At 42.5% G+C, this 17,551-nt stretch overlaps 1 protein-coding gene across 23 annotated transcripts in view; it reads left to right on the top strand.

Annotated features, from left to right (window-relative positions):
• Positions 1–17,551, top strand: part of cacna1aa (calcium channel, voltage-dependent, P/Q type, alpha 1A subunit, a) — a 127,841-nt gene that overhangs the window by 28,065 nt on the left and 82,225 nt on the right. For all 23 annotated transcript variants that reach the window (XM_034295416.1, XM_034295428.1, XM_034295427.1 and 20 more), the window contains exons 2-3: positions 437–542; positions 1,249–1,388. In XM_034295416.1, the coding sequence (XP_034151307.1) occupies positions 437–542; positions 1,249–1,388 (246 nt within the window). The remainder of the gene's footprint in view (positions 1–436; positions 543–1,248; positions 1,389–17,551) is intronic.

The raw sequence follows: 17,551 nt of genomic DNA, 5'->3' as shown, positions 1-17,551 counted from the left end.
AAAAGGGTCGGATGTTCCCAAAAGTAGATATATTCAAACATAGTGTTACATTTTTTAGACTTTACACTTTGTTTCCACAAGTCTCTAAAAACTGCATTGTTTAAATGGATTAAATGGGGAATTGAGTCGACCGCACACGTTCTTCATAACAGAAACATGCATAAACAAACAGGATGTCGCTAGGTCATGATTGGTTCTGACCACTCTGCTTCACTAGCCTCATGTTGGAAATGACAGCCTGGTTGACTTCTTTTAATTGTCACCTTTATTAATCCCAATCCCATGTGGTCGGTTTCTACTATCATCTAGTTGGAGCGTGATCAAGCCCTAACGCAGGTCAACACAGTTACAGCAATGCTATATTAATGTTTAAAAAACACATCTGTCTTGTTCTACTTCCTGTCCTACCTGGTTTGTTCCTTGACTGCTGCCTCACTCCATTTGAGTGGATGATTCTGGCCACCATCATTGCTAACTGTATCGTGCTGGCTCTGGAGCAACACCTGCCCGATGGGGACAAGACTCCTTTATCCGAACGCCTGGTGAGTTTTATTCCTGTATACTGGACACACATCCGTAGACGCACGCACACGTTCATTCATCTCTTGCTCTTACCATGTACACACACGCACAAATGAAATCAGTTGTAGATGCACACTAAGTATGAATGCAAGTACACACACACAGTAATGTATGCACACATCCCATACACATGTGACCACACACACACACATACACACACATACCAATTCTCTCCCACTTACTGTAAGTGTACTCACTTCTGGACACTGATGTTTCTGTGTGTGTGTCTGGGTGTGTGTGTGTGTGTACTTGCAGTTCAATGTAGTGTGTGAATACCACACCTGACCTTCCCCCTGGGAGAAATGGTATTCCATTCAGTTGAGTTCACTTCAGTGATCCTGCTCCAACACACCCCACCTCTCAGCACTACAAAGACTTACTTCTGACTGTCTCATGTCTTCATTTATCTCCCTATTTTAAAAAAGCAGTCTTCATTTGGTGCATATGTTCATTTTTGTACATTTAGGTTTTTCAGGTATTTGCCATTTGAATGTTGAAGGATGTAATGTTCTCATGTCAGTTGTTAAACACTAAAAAACTATGTATATACACTGTAGCCTCAACGGATGGTTTTAAACTGCAGATTGTCCATTTATCTTTTACTGAGGAAAAGAATTGTGTGACACTTTTGCCGTCCTTCCCTCTTTCTCTCGTTCCTTCCATCAGGATGACACAGAGCCCTACTTCATAGGGATTTTCTGTTTTGAGTCAGGCATTAAGATCTTGGCTCTAGGATTTGCCTTCCATAAGAACTCCTACATAAGAAACGGATGGAATGCCATGGACTTCGTAGTAGTATGCACAGGGTGAGTACTGAGAAACACACACATTCAAACAGGAGTACCCACCATCATGTACACTACGGCCAGCAGAAACAGCACACAAGTAGAACGCACACACATTCACTGAAACAAACACTGAGAAACTACACATTCACACAAACGCAAGAAGTTACAAACATTCCCTGAAACAAACAAAGCAGAATCTTCTGTGCGCCACTTTGAAAACAGTTCCCACCCAATGATCATGTGATTGTCTGTAAGCATCAGGGAAGGATGATTGACTGAAAGATGTATATATTGATGTGTGTGTGTGTGTGTCTATGCTCTCCCACCTCAATGAGTGTACTCACACAGAGTCAAGATCACAGCAACACTACAGGGAGGGGCAGCCAGGGGAGAGAACAAATGTCACCTCATCATGGACAGGGAGAGGTAGAGGGGAGAGAAAGGGAGAGGGGAAGATAACAAATGTCACCTTATCACAGGGAGGGAGGGGGGGGGGTGGGGGGAGAGGGATGGGGGAGACAGGGAAAGGGAGGGTGGGGGAGAGTGGGGAGACAGGTAGAGGAGGAGACAAGGAAAGGGAGGGAGGGGAAGAGGGGAGAGACAGGGAGAGGGGGGAGAGGGGGGAAGGGGGGGTGGGAAAGGGAGAGGGGGGAATTCATGGTTGTAGGAAAACAAATGATGGAGAGAATCTTATTTCATCCTCTGTCCTACAGCTTCTTCCTCCCTCCTCTCCTTTTCTCTCATCCTCTCCTTTTTCTTTCTATGTTCTTCATTTTCTTCCCCTTCCCCCATCTCCTTTTTGTTCTCTATCTGTCCTTTTCTCATATGTATTTATGTATTTGTATGTTTGGGAGTGTACAGGAGTGTACAGGTATGTATTGCTTGATGTGCGATCTAATTATTCCAGTGCTGGTGCGTAGGCATGTGTTGTTATCGGGGTCCGAATTTAACAACTGCCCAGCGCCAAATGAGGGGTAGATGTTATGTTTGGCCAGGAAATCTTAGAAGGTTTACCCGCCACACTGGCGGGTAAATGTAGCCAATGTTTCTCTCTTACTGTAATCAGAACAGCTGAGTGGCGCTGCTAAGTTGTGAATAGAAAGACAGAATATTTTTATGACATACGATTTTTTTTTACCCCAAAAAACTTAGCGCATTTTACTTTACTTTGCGCATTTTCCATCGCGCGTAATTTACTATCGCACGAGCATCAGAGCAGAGCAACAACGTTCGGAGTATCAAACTAGGTGTGAGGTCAGAGAAAAGTAACTGGCTGTGTCTGTGCATGCTCGTGTTTGTGTTGAATTGTCAGTAATTGGCTGTCACATTGATTTAAAAAAGGCAGCCATTGTCTGACAAGGCAAGAAGCAAGCTAGCTAACTGTCACAACTCGATAGCTACAATGGATTAGCGTCATGCAGGTAACATTAGATATTTTCATATTTAAGCTTAAGCTAATGTAGAGAACCTTTCTAATAAATAATTGTTGTTAATTTGCTTTTGTCCATTAGCTTTGTAGAGGGTTTGTGTTATAAATCTGGGAGTAATAGTTATAGAGAATGGTGAATTGAGGGGGAGTAGGTTATTAAGGAATGATGTTAAGTAAGTATTGTCAAATAATGTTGAGAAAATTGACAAGGGAGAGATACTGGTGTAAAGGGATGACATTATTGCAACACATTAAAAAAACATGTTTGTAGCACCACATAAAAAGAGTGCTTTGTGAGAATTGGAGGTTTGGAGATAAAGGCTGTGGTGGCTAGAGTATGTAGGATGGCTACAGTATGATGCTGAGGCTGTGGTGACGATTTGTTCTGTGTGTGGCCAGTATGCTAACGATATAAGCAGAAACAACTAATTTGTCATCAGAAGTAAAACCTTTATATTCAACATAATACATTATTATCTCAATGAAATGTACTGAAATTAATGTATTTGTGGCACAAAAAGGCAATTTATTATTTTGTCAGGTATAAAAATGCTTGGCTGGTGGATTTTTTTATCTACCAGTCCCCTTGGCAGATGTGACAAAAAGTTAGTTTCGGACACTGGTTGTTGTGTAAGGGTGTGGATGTGGTAATGCTAGAGAATCAGGACCTGGGTTATGTTGTAGTTGTTTGTGTAAATCAGGACCAGAAGTCCTAGCAAAGTAAAACCAGAAGAATTTGTCCCAACATGTTTTTTTCAGTGTTTAGTTAGTTTTAGGTTTAGAAATGATGGGTTATGGTTAGATAGTATGGCAAGGTAAAGGCATAAATGTTAGGTTGTTCAAGTTATGGTTAGGCCTGTGTGTGTGTGTGTTAAGTTTACATTTGCCTGCTTATTCATCATCACTAATGAACTACCACAGAGATTTGTCTCTTTAAGTGTGTGTTACAGTACTGTATAGTTAGTAATTTAGAATGTTATATTCAAACTGACAGTCTGTCTCTATGACTTCGTAGGCTAGGCTATGAAACGTACTCAGTCCTAACTTACTTAAGTCTGAGAGAGTGAGAGTGAGAGACAGAGAGAGAGAGAGAGAGAAAGAAAGACAGAGAGAGAGAATACAATTCTGACATCAGGAACCAAGGACTTATAACCCCAATTTAAGACTCGAGACAAAGTTGACCCAAACAACCAAGCTGTATGTGTGAACAGTAACCTGGGAAAGGTTTTCTGTAGTATTATCAAAATGAGTTCTGAACTTCCTATATACTTACAATGTCTTGTGTAAAAGCCAAATTGGGTTTGTTCCAACACATTGCTACTCATCTGCTACTCTAATTGTTACTGGCGCTCTGGAAGATATATCACTCTAGTTACTCCTAAAGCTAATTCTTCCTTTGGTCGATACTGATTTCAGTTTGCTGCAGGCAATGACCAGAATGAGTTGCAAAAAAACCTTAAGCTCAACATGCTCATCTCACTTTACACCTTTAGAAACAAAATGAAAGATAGACAAACAAGTCCACCAAAATACAGTAAATAGTTCCCTTATTTGAATCCAGTTCAAACTGGCCTACAGGATCGAAAATGTATTGAAAGGGGGTATTGGGTAAAACATAGTGATTTCATTATTTCAACAGGCAACACGTGCAGTATCCGAATTGGAAAGAAGATAATAATCACTGAGCCAATGGACACGCCTTTGCCAGGGCTGCAACTTCAGCCCTGTGCTCTTCAATATTTAGATACATTAATAGGTCACTACTCAGCCACAGGCACGATATCCTCCATATTTCAGAGGCTAAATACCCGCTCCTCGTAGATGACCGCAGAACTTGTCCTACAGCAGAGCATCGACCTGCAGTAGCCCCAGTCTTGTACCCTGGCAGTAAACCCTAAAAAGACAAAAATAATGATATCCCAGAGAACATCCAGATCTCAGGGAAGTAGACCGATCGGTGCGGCTAACCCTAACCCCCTAACAAGAACATAGTCTAGGGTGGTCAGTGACCACTGCCTCCTGACCACGTGTGTATCTGCAGCATGAGTTGAAAGTGTCCAACTGCTCTGTCAGCACAAACTCATTTAGAGTTGATGTTTACACCGGGGAAGGTAACATGAGGGTTGCAAAATGGTTTCCTGTGATATCGCTGCATTAGACTGCGTGCATGGCAATATAAAGAGGTATTAGAACCTGTATCGGGATATAAGCACAGGCTGACTGAAAAAGAGAGAGGGGCAGTGAAATAGAGAGGGACGATGAAAGTGCTTGACTGGATGAAAGCCACGTGATCCTGATTTTGTGTCTCTCCAATCCCTTGGGCCTCGCTTAGCAAGAAGTAGAAGAGTAGAGAGAGAGAGAGAGAGATTAAGGGAGAGAACGGGAAGAGGTGGATCTCTCTAAGAAATATTCAATAAGATATATGGAGGCGTGTTCTACGGTAGATGGAGGTGAGAGGAGCGAATGAGAAACAAAGGCACGCGTCTTTTCAGGGAAGGGGAGGGATGTACAGAACAGGATGGAGACATAACTCCTTCACAGAGGGAACAAACTGATCAGGACAGAGTCAGAGGATAGCCTGGGGTGAGCTTAAGAAACAGGACAGGAGAGAAATGATGAAGCGAGTTCCTGAGATGGTACCTGAAAGAGGAGGAGCCCAGCAGTCCAATAGAAGAGTGTGTGCGGCTGCGGTTACCTGTTTGTCACTGATGCAGATGACAAATCACCCTGTACATCCTTGAGACACAGGAACACTCTCTCCTTTTCTCTTCCTGTGTTTTCAAGTCTCTGTCTCTTTTGTCTTCTCATTGTTCTTTTCTCCTCTCTCTCATATAGACAGACACACATGCGCGCGCACACACACACACATGCGCACACACTCTGCTCTCGGCTCCCAGCGGTGGAGTCTTTAGTTAGCACCTTTTGAATGGCAGAGGTTTCTTCTACCCACCTTACTCTTTGTAGATGAAACACTACTGACCTTTCTACCAACGTCTGCCCTGACGCTTTGATACCACATTGACCAGAGACATTGACCACACAAACACTTCGCACACGTTATACGGGGGGGGGGGGACTGTTCCTTTAATGTAGCTTGAAACAAAGTAACCTTTTGGTTTACTCCGGCAAGTAGATATAAAAGTGTTTAACCATCCAAAATATGTTTTTGCCCAGTTACACCATAAAACACATGTATCGAAAGAGTTTGTAAATATGCATTCCTTCTGAAAAATAATGTGGGATTTTGATCAATTTCACCAAAACCAATTGAGCTGAGTTGAAGCAATAATAGTAGAGGTAATTTGAGACTAATGTTTTAGCTGCCCATTTCGAGGGCAACTGCATGGAAATTGAAAGGGTCTACTCTGGCACAAGTCACAGAACATTTGAATAGTGGTTACGGGAGGAATGTGTCACAACAACCTGTTGGGAAACCCTTTGTCTGGGCAAACAAACTGTTCTGCTGGGAAACCCTGGGTTCGGGCATTAATGTGGACATTCATTTGACATCTGCCATCCACATAAACATTATTGCAGACCAGGTACACCCCTTCATGGCAATGGTATTCCCTGATGGTAGTGGCCTTTTTCAGCAGGATAATGTACCCTGCCACACTGCACACATTGTTGGGGAATGGTTTGAGGAACATGATGAAGAGTTCAAGATGTTGCACTGGCCTCTAAATTCCCCAGATCTCAATCCGATTCAGCATCTGTGCAATGTGCTGGACCAACAAATCCGATCCATGGCAGATCCACCTCACAACTTACAGGATTTGAAGGATCTGCTGCTAATCTCTTGGTGCCAGATACCACAGCACACCTTCTTGTAGACTCCATGCCTGGGTAGGTCGGCCCTGTTTTGACGGCAAAAGTGGGAACTACACAATATTTGGCTGGTGGTCATAATGTTATGGCTGATCAGTGTATATCTGTACACTGTAATCCCCATGCATGGATTACAACCGTCTATATATACAAGAAACACAATAAGGAGATTTACAGTGAAAACAACCTGTTTCTGCATGTACACCCTCCCAAATTCTGGCATGTACACCCTCACACAGATACACGGACAAACAGAATCATGGTAGAGTACAGAGGAGCTGTCTGTCCATGGTAGAGTAAAGAGGAGCTGTCTGTCCATGGTAGAATAAAGAGGAGCTGTCTGTCCATGGTAGAGTACAGAGGAGCTGTCTGTCCATGGTAGAGTAAAGAGGAGCTGTCTGTCCATGGTAGAGTAAAGAGGAGCTGTCTGTCCATGGTAGAGTAAAGAGGAGCTGTCTGTCCATGGTAGAGTAAAGAGGAGCTGTCTGTCCATGGTAGAGTAAAGAGGAGCTGTCTGTCCATGGTAGAATAAAGAGGAGCTGTCTGTCCATGGTAGAGTAAAGAGGAGCTGTCTGTCCATGGTAGAGTAAAGAGGAGCTGTCTGACCATGTTAGAGTAAAGAGGAGCTGTCTGTCCATGGTAGAGTAAAGAGGAGCTGTCTGTCCATGGTAGAGTAAAGAGGAGCTGTCTGTCCATGGTAGAGTAAAGAGGAGCTGTCTGTCCATGGTAGAGTAAAGAGGAGCTGTCTGACCATGTTAGAGTAAAGAGGAGCTGTCTGTCCATGGTAGAATAAAGAGGAGCTGTCTGTCCATGGTAGAGTAAAGAGGAGCTGTCTGTCCATGGTAGAGTAAAGAGGAGCTGTCTGTCCATGGTAGAATAAAGAGGAGCTGTCTGTCCATGGTAGAATAAAGAGGAGCTGTCTGTCCATGGTAGAATAAAGAGGAGCTGTCTGTCCATGGTACAGATTCAATGTTTTTGTAGGGCTCACTAACACCACCCCTTCAATGGTTTTGGAAATTCAATGGCCACTCATTTCACTTCATGTCGTAGCTATTTCGATATAATTTCGATAACCTGTGTTCTCATGCTTCAAAATGTTGGATGGGTAAAAAAAGATGTTGAACCATTAACTCCAAAGATTAAATGGTTGAGCATGACAAGGGATGTAACAATTCGTCAATACGCTTTGAACCCTGATCAAAAAGTTAAGATACCCATTTATCAGTTTAGGTGAGCCCAAATGATCCAAATTTGGTCATGCAAATGGACACAACACTTATAGCCAGTTGTCAGGTAAATCATGAGAAATAGCTTTGTTAGTGCATTTGGTCATTTTTACATGAATCAGGGAAGTTGTTGTGCAATGTCAAGGAGAGCAATCATTTTGTGGTGGTGAAATCCTTAGCTGTGCCACATTAGCAACACATTACTAACAAAAGATTTGCTTAAGTTACATATCAGTGATTCGATTTTTAAATATGTGGTACAAAAAGCATATTGCCCACTGCAATCTGAAATAGTTTGATGCTCAACCTGCTGGCATTTCTGAAACGGAGCAGGATTCAAATCCATTCTGCAGCAGAACCTGTAAACTGGAGGTAGTGGCTAACAATGCTGGATCACCCTAGGCCACTCAAATGCTTACGGTTTGAGAGTGTGTGTCTTTGAATTCATGGACACGTGTGTGTGTGTGTGTGTGTGTGTGTGTGTGTGTGTGCTTGACTATGTTCGCCAGGGTGGAAATTGAAGATTTTTATAGGTAGCTAGTTGATATGACCTAGATACTAGAGTGCATGCGTGCATATAATTGTGTTTGCACTAAAATGTTGGAATCTGAATCTGAGCGAATATGCTGCATTTAAATGTTTGTGTGCACTACCATTCAAATGTTTGGGGTCACTTAGAAATGTCATTGTTTTCCATGAAAACAAACTTGGTGTGTATAGGAAATATAGCAAAATGAATAGGAAATGAAGTCATTAATAAGGTTAGAAATAATAATTGTGTCCTTCACACTTTGCTTTTGTCAAAGAATTTTACATTTACAGCAATTGCAGCCTTGCAGCCCTTTGGCATTCTAGTGGTCAATTTGTTGAAGTAATCTCCCTTACGGAAATCTGATATATGGCCATATACATTAAAAACTTAACATATATTTTAAATTACATTATCATATATATTAATTATATATTTCAATCTGACATATTTTGACATTTATATACATATACAGCTCTGGAAAAAATTAAGAGACAAATTTTTCATAAATCAGCATCTCTACATGCATGGCAGACATTCCATTCCAGTGTCTGTTAAATTCCAACACAGGCACATCTCATTTTACTTGATGAGGTGCTGATTACCTGAACCACATCTAATTTAACAAGGAAAAGTATATACATCACTATCCTCTTGCAATAGGACCAGCTGGATGGCAAAAACAGTGCAAGTAGTACCTCAAAGGTAATTTGAATTTAAAAAATAACAATTCAGCATGACAAAAGAGTTGAAAAAAAAAGCTTTGAGGGAGGAAAAGAAGGATTCCATTCCGGCATTAATGGCAGTGGAATACAGTGAGCGTCAGGTTGCTTCCATCCTGAAAATTTCAAAGACGGCATTTCATAAGAAGCAACAGACATTGGGGACAACAAAGCTACAGACTGGCAGAGTGTGAAAACGACTGTCCGCTGACCAAGATGACCGTCAACTCATTGGAATATCACTCTACAACCTTAGGATGACATCAAGTGACCTACAAAAAGAATGGCAAACAGCAGCTGGGGTGAAGTGCACAGTGAGCACGGTTCGAAACAGGCTCCTAGGGGCTGGGCTGAAGTCGTGCAAAGCTAGAAAAAAAGCCCTTCATCGTTGAGAAGCAAAGAAGAGCCAGGCTGAAGTTTGCAGAAGACCATAAGGATTGGACTGTAGAGGAATAGAGTAAGGTCATTTTCTCTGACGAGTCAAATTTTTTGCTTTGCCCAACACCTGGTCATGGTTAGACGGACACCTGGAGAGGCCTACAAGCCACAGTGTCTCGTACCCACTGTGAAATTTGGTGGAGGATTGTGATGATCTGGGGATGCTTGGAATCGGGCAGATTTGTCTTTGTGAAGGACGCATGAATCAAGCCAAGTACAAGGAAGTTATGCTCTGACAATGTTCCCCAACTCTGAGAATTGGTTTTGGAGCAGGACTATGCTCCATGCCACACAGCCAGGTCACTCAAGGTGTGGATGGAGGACCACCAGATCAAGACCCTGTCATGGCCAGCCCAGCCTCCAGACCTGAACCCCATTGAAAACCTCTGGAATTTGATCAAGAGGAAGATTGATGGTCACAAGCCATCAAACAAAGCAGAGCTACTTGAATTTTTGTGCCAGGAGTGGCATAAAGTCACCCAACAGCAATGTGACAGACTTGTAGAGATCATGCCAAGACACATGAAAGCTGTGATAGAAAATCAATGTTATTCCACCAAATATTCATTTCTGATCTCCTCCGCAGTTAAAACATTAGTATTTTGTTGTTGAAAGATGAATGTGAATTTGTTTTCTTTGCATTATTTGAGGTCTGAAAACAATGCATATTTTTTTGGTTACTTTGACAAGTTGTTATTTTCTATGAATAAATAGAAACTAATAAATTAAAATTTTTTTATTTGGAATTTGGGAGTAATGTTGTCAGTAGTTTATAGAATAGAATACTCAAACACATACCTGAATAGTAAAACCAGATAAAAGGATTTTTCAGTGGTCTATTAATTCTTTCCAGAGCTGTATGTACAGTGGGGAGAACAAGTATTTGATACACTTCCGATTTTGCAGGTTTTCCTACTTACAAAGCATGTCATTTTTATCATAGGTACACTTCAACTGTGAAAGACGGAATCTAAAACAAAAATCCAGAATATCACATGGAATGATTTTTAAATCAGTAAGAATTCCGGCTCTCACAGACCGGTTAGTTTTTCTTTAAGAAACCCTCCTGTTCTCCACTCATTACATGTATTACAATGGCCAAGACCAGAGAGCTGTGTAAGGACATCAGGGATAAAATTGTAGACCTGCACAAGGCTGGGATGCGCTACAGGACAATAGGCAAGCAGCTTGGTGAGAGCTGGGACCACAGTCTCAAAGAAAACCATTAGTAACACACTACATTGTCATGGATTAAAATCCTGCAGCGCACGCAAGGTCCCCCTGCTCAAATCAGCGCATGTCCAGGCACGTCTTAAGTTTGCCAATGACCATCTAGATGATCCAGAGGAGGAATGGGAGAAGGTCATGTGGTTTGATGAGACACAAATATAGCTTTTTGGTCTAAACTCCACTCGCTGTGTTTGGAGGAAGAAGAAGGATGAGTACAACCCCAAGAACACCATCCCAACCGTGAAGCATGGAGGTGGAAACATCATTCTTTGGGGATGCTTTTCTGCAAAGGGGACAGGACGACTGCTCCGTATTGAGGGGAGGATGGATGGGGCCATGTATCGCGACATCTTGGCCAACAACCTCCTTCCCTCAGTAAGAGCATTGAAGATGGGTCGTGGCTGGGTCTTCCAGCATTACAACATCCTGAAACACACAGCCAGGGCAACTTTGGAGTGGCTCCGTAAGAAGCATCTCAAGGTCCTGGAGTCTCCAGACCTGAACCCAATAGAAAATCTTTGGAGGGAGCTGAAAGTCCATATTGCCCAGCGACAGCCCAGAAACCTGAAGGATCTGGAGAAGGTCTGTATGGAGGAGTGGGTCAAAATCCTTGCTGCAGTGTGTGCAAACCTGGTCAAGAACTACAGGAAACATATGTTCTCTGTAATTGCAAACAAAGGTTTCTGTACCAAATATTAAGTTGTGCTTTTCTGACAAATATTTATGTTATGCAATAAAATGCTAATTAATTACTTCTCGATTTTTGTTTTAGATTCTGTCACTCATGGTTGAAGAGTCCCTATGATAAAAATGACAGACTTCTACATGCTTTGTAAGTGGGAAACACTGCCGATTTTGCAGGTTATCAAATACTTGTTCTCCCCACTGTACATGTATTAATCAAACCAAATGTATGTTTACAACCAATACTGTACTGTATGCCCTTAGAAGACATAAGTTACATGCATATATTGCCGTATATTACATTTACGCATGGGTTGAAGAGATTTCCCCACATGCTTCTTGAAGCACTTCCCACAAGTTGGATTGGCTTGATGGGCACTTCTTATGTACCATCAAGCAACTCCCACAACAGCTTAATAAGGCTGAGATTTAGTGACTGTGCTGGCCACTCCATTATAGACTGAATACCAGCTGACTACTTCTTCCTTAAATAGTTATTGCATAGTTTGGAGCTGTGCTTTGGGTCATTGTCCTGTTGTAGGAGGAAATTCTCTCCAATCCAGCGCTGTCCACAGCGTATTGCATGGCGTTGCAATATGGTGTGATAGCATTCCTTTTGTAAGATCCCTTTTATCCTATACAAATCTCCCACTTTACTACCACCAAAGCACCCCCAGACCATCACATTCTTGACAGATGGCATCAAGCACTCCTCCAGCATCTTGTCATTTGGTCTGTCTGACAAGTGTTCTTCTTTGTGATCCGAACACATTAAACATAGATTTGTCTGCCCAACACTTTATTCTAATATTCCTCTGTCCAGTATCTGTGTAATTTTGTCCATCTTAATCTTTTAATTGGTCAGTCTGAGAAATTACTTTTTCTTTGCAAATCTGTCTAGAATGCCTCTTTAATGTTGATGTTGAGACTAATGTTTTCCGGGTACATTTTATCAAGTTTCCAGTTGAGGACCTGTTAGGCATATGTTTCTCAAACAGGACACTACTGTATTTGTCCTCTGGCTCAGTTGTGCACAGGAGCCTCCCACTCTTTCTATTCTGATTGGAGCCAGTTTGCACTGTTCTGTTAAGGGAGTAGTACACAGGGTTGTACAAGATCTTTAGTTTCTTGTCAATTTCTTGCAACGAATAGCTTTCATTTCTCAGAATAAGAATTGACCGATGACTATCAGAAGAATGTTCTTTCTTTCTGGACATTTGAGCCTCTAATGAAACCCACAATTTCTGATGCTCCAGATACTCAACTAGTCTAAAGAAGACTGTATATTATTTTGCTTTAATTAACAGTTTTCCGCTGTGCTGACATAACTGCAAAATGGTTTTCTAATGATCAGTTAGCCTTTTAAAATCATAAACTTGCATTAGCAAATACACTGTACCATTAGAACACAGGATTGATGGTTGCTGGTAATGGGCCCCTGTATGCCTATGTAGATATTCCATTAAAAGCCATTTGTTTCCAGCTACAATAGTCATTTACAACATTAACAATGTCTACATTAATAGACAACATTGATTTCTTTTGAAATCAAGGAAAACATTTTGTGACCCCAAACTTTTGAATGGGAGTGTATGTATGTATGTGTGTGTGTGTGGGTGTGAGAGAGAGGGACTGCGTGTTGTGCATGCATTTACTTATATGTGTGGGTATGTTGTTCACACTCATTTGTGTGTCGCAATACACGCAAGACTATTAGACAGAAGAAAAAAGACATCAATCAAGCTCCTGCCTTAGCCTGGTTACCACGGTGATGCAGAGATTCTATCAATGAGCCAAGGTGCCTGTTGCCATGGAAACAGTTATGAATGAGAACTGGGCCAATAACTGTGGAAACTGTATGAATGAAAAATTGCTTTGGGGTTGCTTTGTTGATGAATGCCGTAAAGTAGGAACTGTTGTCTTCATCATCACCATCATCGTCATTGTCATCATTGTTTCCTAATGCTTTTTAAAAATCACACATGCACATAGGCAAGTACATGAATATACAGAGACACACAGAAACACACACACACTCACACACAAACGCTAGCATTCTGGAGCTCTCTGAGGTAGATTTCCAAGGTACTCCCAACAGTCTCTTGTCATCACTGTCAACAGTAGCCCCTTCATATCCACATAGACACCCACCCACTCCTGCATTGTCAATGTGAGTCCCTTCCTTAACACTCGATCGCACCTTGTCCACCCCACTGGACACTCTCTATGCTGTCAAACCAGGCTACTCCCTCTTGCTCTTTCTCTATCCCTCTGTCATTCCCATTTCTCTAGCTAACTCTCATAACGTTCAGCCTCTGGTGAAGTGATTACGCTCAAAGTTAGCACATTTCCTAAACTGGGCTCTGTGGACTAACTGCAATCATTCAATACACATCCTTGTTACATATTTCCCAGTGTTTAGCTGTGCCCTGAGAGTTGTTAATACATTGAAAATGGTTGTACTACCAACACCTTGAACAATGAGGGGGATTCAGGTGAATTCCAAGCAGGAAAGGTGCACAGACAGAAGCCAGAGCCATTTTTATGAAACTAAATTAATTTCTGCCATCCCCAGCAGTTCGAAGGAAGGCAAAATCATGATCAAATCCCATTTTGCAGTACTAGGTATCGGAGCCAAACGGGAGCCAACTCAGAGCTTACTGGGAGTAAAGCTGAGTCGACTGGGACATCAAGGAACCCTGGGAAGTGTAGCAGACTCCCTTCTCCCTCAACTTTACCACCAAGAAGCCAGTTGTTCAAAGATGTCAATTCCGGAACCCTCTGGAACACATAAGTGAAAGAATGAGACGGAACAAGAGAACAAGTGGGTTTTTAGGCCACAGCTTAGAAACAGAGCCTCAGGTATCTTCTGTGGGAGATGCAGTACATTAAATGGACACATTCTGTCGGGATGCACTGACTGTAACATCTGACGCACTGTGAGCATCTTAAACTTGTAGACTCTTGTATACCAATTTAGCATTAAAAAAGTAGATTCAATCCCTAAGGGTTCCTGCAAGACCTTATCACCAGCTGTCCAGCCCAAGCGAGGAAGGAGAGCACCTGCTTGAAATTCTCCTCCAAATGGCCACCTAGACTTCATGGGAGAATGGAGAAATTAAGACTTACTCACTCAAAGGAGAGCTGTCATTTTTGCTTTGGCAATCACTAAAACCTCTAGTATAGATGTAGCATGGTCACCAAACTAACGGACAGAGAAGCTTATTGGGAAGAGAGGGACACAGTTCTCTTTTTTTCCTGTCAGGTCTGTCTATTAAATCCTCTTTACTTGAGTGGGAAAAGAGAAAGCCTTATATGCTGATTTTTGCTGAAACAGAATGGGACAAAGGGAGCCCTAGTCCCAGGGGTGGTCATCCATAACACCAGCTGAAACAGAATGGGAGACAGGGAGCCCTATCCCCAGTGGTGGTCATCCATAACACCAGCTGAAACAGAATGGGAGACAGGGAGCCCTAGCTCCAGTGGTGGTCATCATTAACACCAGCTGAAACAGAATGGGAGACAGGGAGCCCTAGCCCCAGTGGTGGTTATCCATAATACCAGCTGAAACAGAATGGGAGACAGGGAGCTCTATCCCCAGTGGTGGTCATCATTAACACCAGCTGAAACAGAATGGGAGACAGGGAGCCCTAGCCACAGTGGTGGTCATCATTAACACCAGCTGAAACAGAATGGGAGACAGGGAGCCCTAGCCCCAGTGGTGGTCATCATTAACACCAGCTGAAACAGAATGGGAGACAGGGAGCCCTAGCCCCAGTGGTGGTCATCATTAACACCAGCTGAAACAGAATGGGAGACAGGGAGCCCTAGCCCCAGTGGTGGTCATCATTAACACCAGCTGAAACAGAATGGGAGACAGGGAGCCCTAGCCCCAGTGGTGGTCATCATTAACACCAGCTGAAACAGAATGGGAGACAGGGAGCCCTAGCCCCAGTGGTGGTCATCATTAACACCAGCTGAAACAGAATGGGAGACAGGGAGCCCTAGCCCCAGTGGTGGTCATCATTAACACCAGCTGAAACAGAATGGGAGACAGGGAGCCCTAGCCCCAGTGGTGGTCATCATTAACACCAGCTGAAACAGAATGGGAGAAAGGGAGCCCAGGGTCCAAAGCCGTGTTTGCATAAGAATGATCCAAGCCAGGAAATTACAGGCAAGTGTGAGTTTCACTACGAAAGGAATAGAAGCACACTCGATGGGAAATATTGTTTTATGCAAACCCTGGCCTTGTGGTATCTGTTGTTGCTATACTTGCCATCAAATGCCTCTAATCACCAGAAACTAGGCTTAAACAGCCTCTCACCTGTCCTTGCTCTAGGTGTGAGTGTATACAATTTTTAATGAAGGAAAGTTTTAGTGTCTGGGGTACATGTTGACATAGTATTGTGAATCAAACCAAATTGGTTTCAGTGACTGTTCAGATGTTAGAAGCACATTGCTGGATTTCATTTCACATTTTAGTCAATTAGCAGACACTTTTTATCCAGAGTGACTTACATTAAGTTCAGGGTCTTTTTTCCATGGAGCAACGTAGGATAAAGTGCCTTGCCCAGGGACAGAACGACAATTGGTCCAGTCAGGCTTTAAACCAGGAACATTCTGATTACAAGCCTGACTCCTTAACCACTGAGTCACTGACACCCCAAGCCTAATATACAGTGTGGAGGTGGGATGAAAGTGCCTATAGGCACTGATCTAAGATCAGATTTGGTTGGACCCCTACAAGGTTTTTAGGAAGGTATGTTAATACTAGATCTGCCCCAGGGATGTAACAGGTACAGTGGATATAAAAAGTCTACACACCCGTTAAAATGCCAGGTTCTTGTGATGTAAAAGAATAAGACAAAGATAAATCATGTCAGAACTTTTTCCACCCATAACGTGAACAATTCAATTGAAAAACAATACTTTGTTGAAGCACCTTTTGATTTTATTACAGCACTCAGTCTTTTTGGGTAGGAGTCTATTAGCATGGCACATCTTGACGTGGCAATATTTGCCCACTCTTCTTTGCAAAAGCGCTCCAAATCTGTCAGATTGCAACGACATCTCCTGTGCACAGCCCTCTTCAGATCACCCCACAAATGTTCAATTGGATTCAGGTCTGGGCTCTGGCTGGGCCATTCCATAACGTTAATCTTCTTGTGGTGAAGCCATGCTTTTGTGGATTTGGATTTATGCTTTGGGTCGTTGTCATGCTGAAAGGTGAACTTCCTCTTCAGCTTTATAACGGATGCCTGAAGGTTTTGTGCCAAAATTGCCTGGTATTTGAAACTGTTCATAATTCCCTACACCCTGACTAAGGCCCCGGTTCCAGCTGAAGAAAAGCAGCCCCAAAGCATGATGCTGCCACCACCATGCTTCACTATGGGTTTGGTGTTCTTTGGCTGATGTGCAGTGTTGTTTTTGTGCCAAACATACCTTTTGGAATTATGGCCATAAAGTTCAACCTTGGTTTCAGCAGACCATAACACATTTTCCCACATGCTTTTGGGGGACTTAATGTTTGCTTTTGCAAACTTCAGCTGGGCTTGGATGTTTTTCTTTGTAACAAAAGGTTTCCGTCTTGCCACCCTACCCCATAGCCCATTCATATGAAGAATACGGGAGATTGTTGTCACATGTAGCACACAACCAGTACTTGCCAGAAAATCCTGCAGTTCCTTTAATGTTGCTGTAGGCCTCTTGGAAGCCTCCCTGACCAGTTTTCTTCTCGTCCTTTCATTAATTTTTTAGGGATGTCCAGTTCTTGGTAATGTTGTGCAATATTTTCTCCACTTGATGATGACTGTCTTAACTGTGTTCCATGGTATATCTAATGCTTTGGAAATTCTTTGGTACCCTTCTCCTGACTGATCTTTCAACAGTGAGATCCCTCTGATGCTTTGGAAGCTCTCTGCGGACAAAGGCTTTTGCTCTGAGATGCAACTAAGAAAAATCAGGAAAATTCTGTAGCTGAATTTTATTTGTGATTAATCAGAGTCACTTTAAATGATGGCAGGTGTGCAATGACTTCTATTTAACATGAGTTTGAATTTGATTGGTTAATTCTGAACACAGCCACATCTCCAGTT

This window comes from Esox lucius, chromosome 11 (genome assembly GCF_011004845.1).
Source record: "Esox lucius isolate fEsoLuc1 chromosome 11, fEsoLuc1.pri, whole genome shotgun sequence".
Taxonomy (NCBI): Eukaryota; Metazoa; Chordata; class Actinopteri; order Esociformes; family Esocidae; genus Esox; species Esox lucius.
Note: the sequence above shows the minus strand (reverse complement) of the source record. Positions and strands in the feature narration are given on the sequence as shown.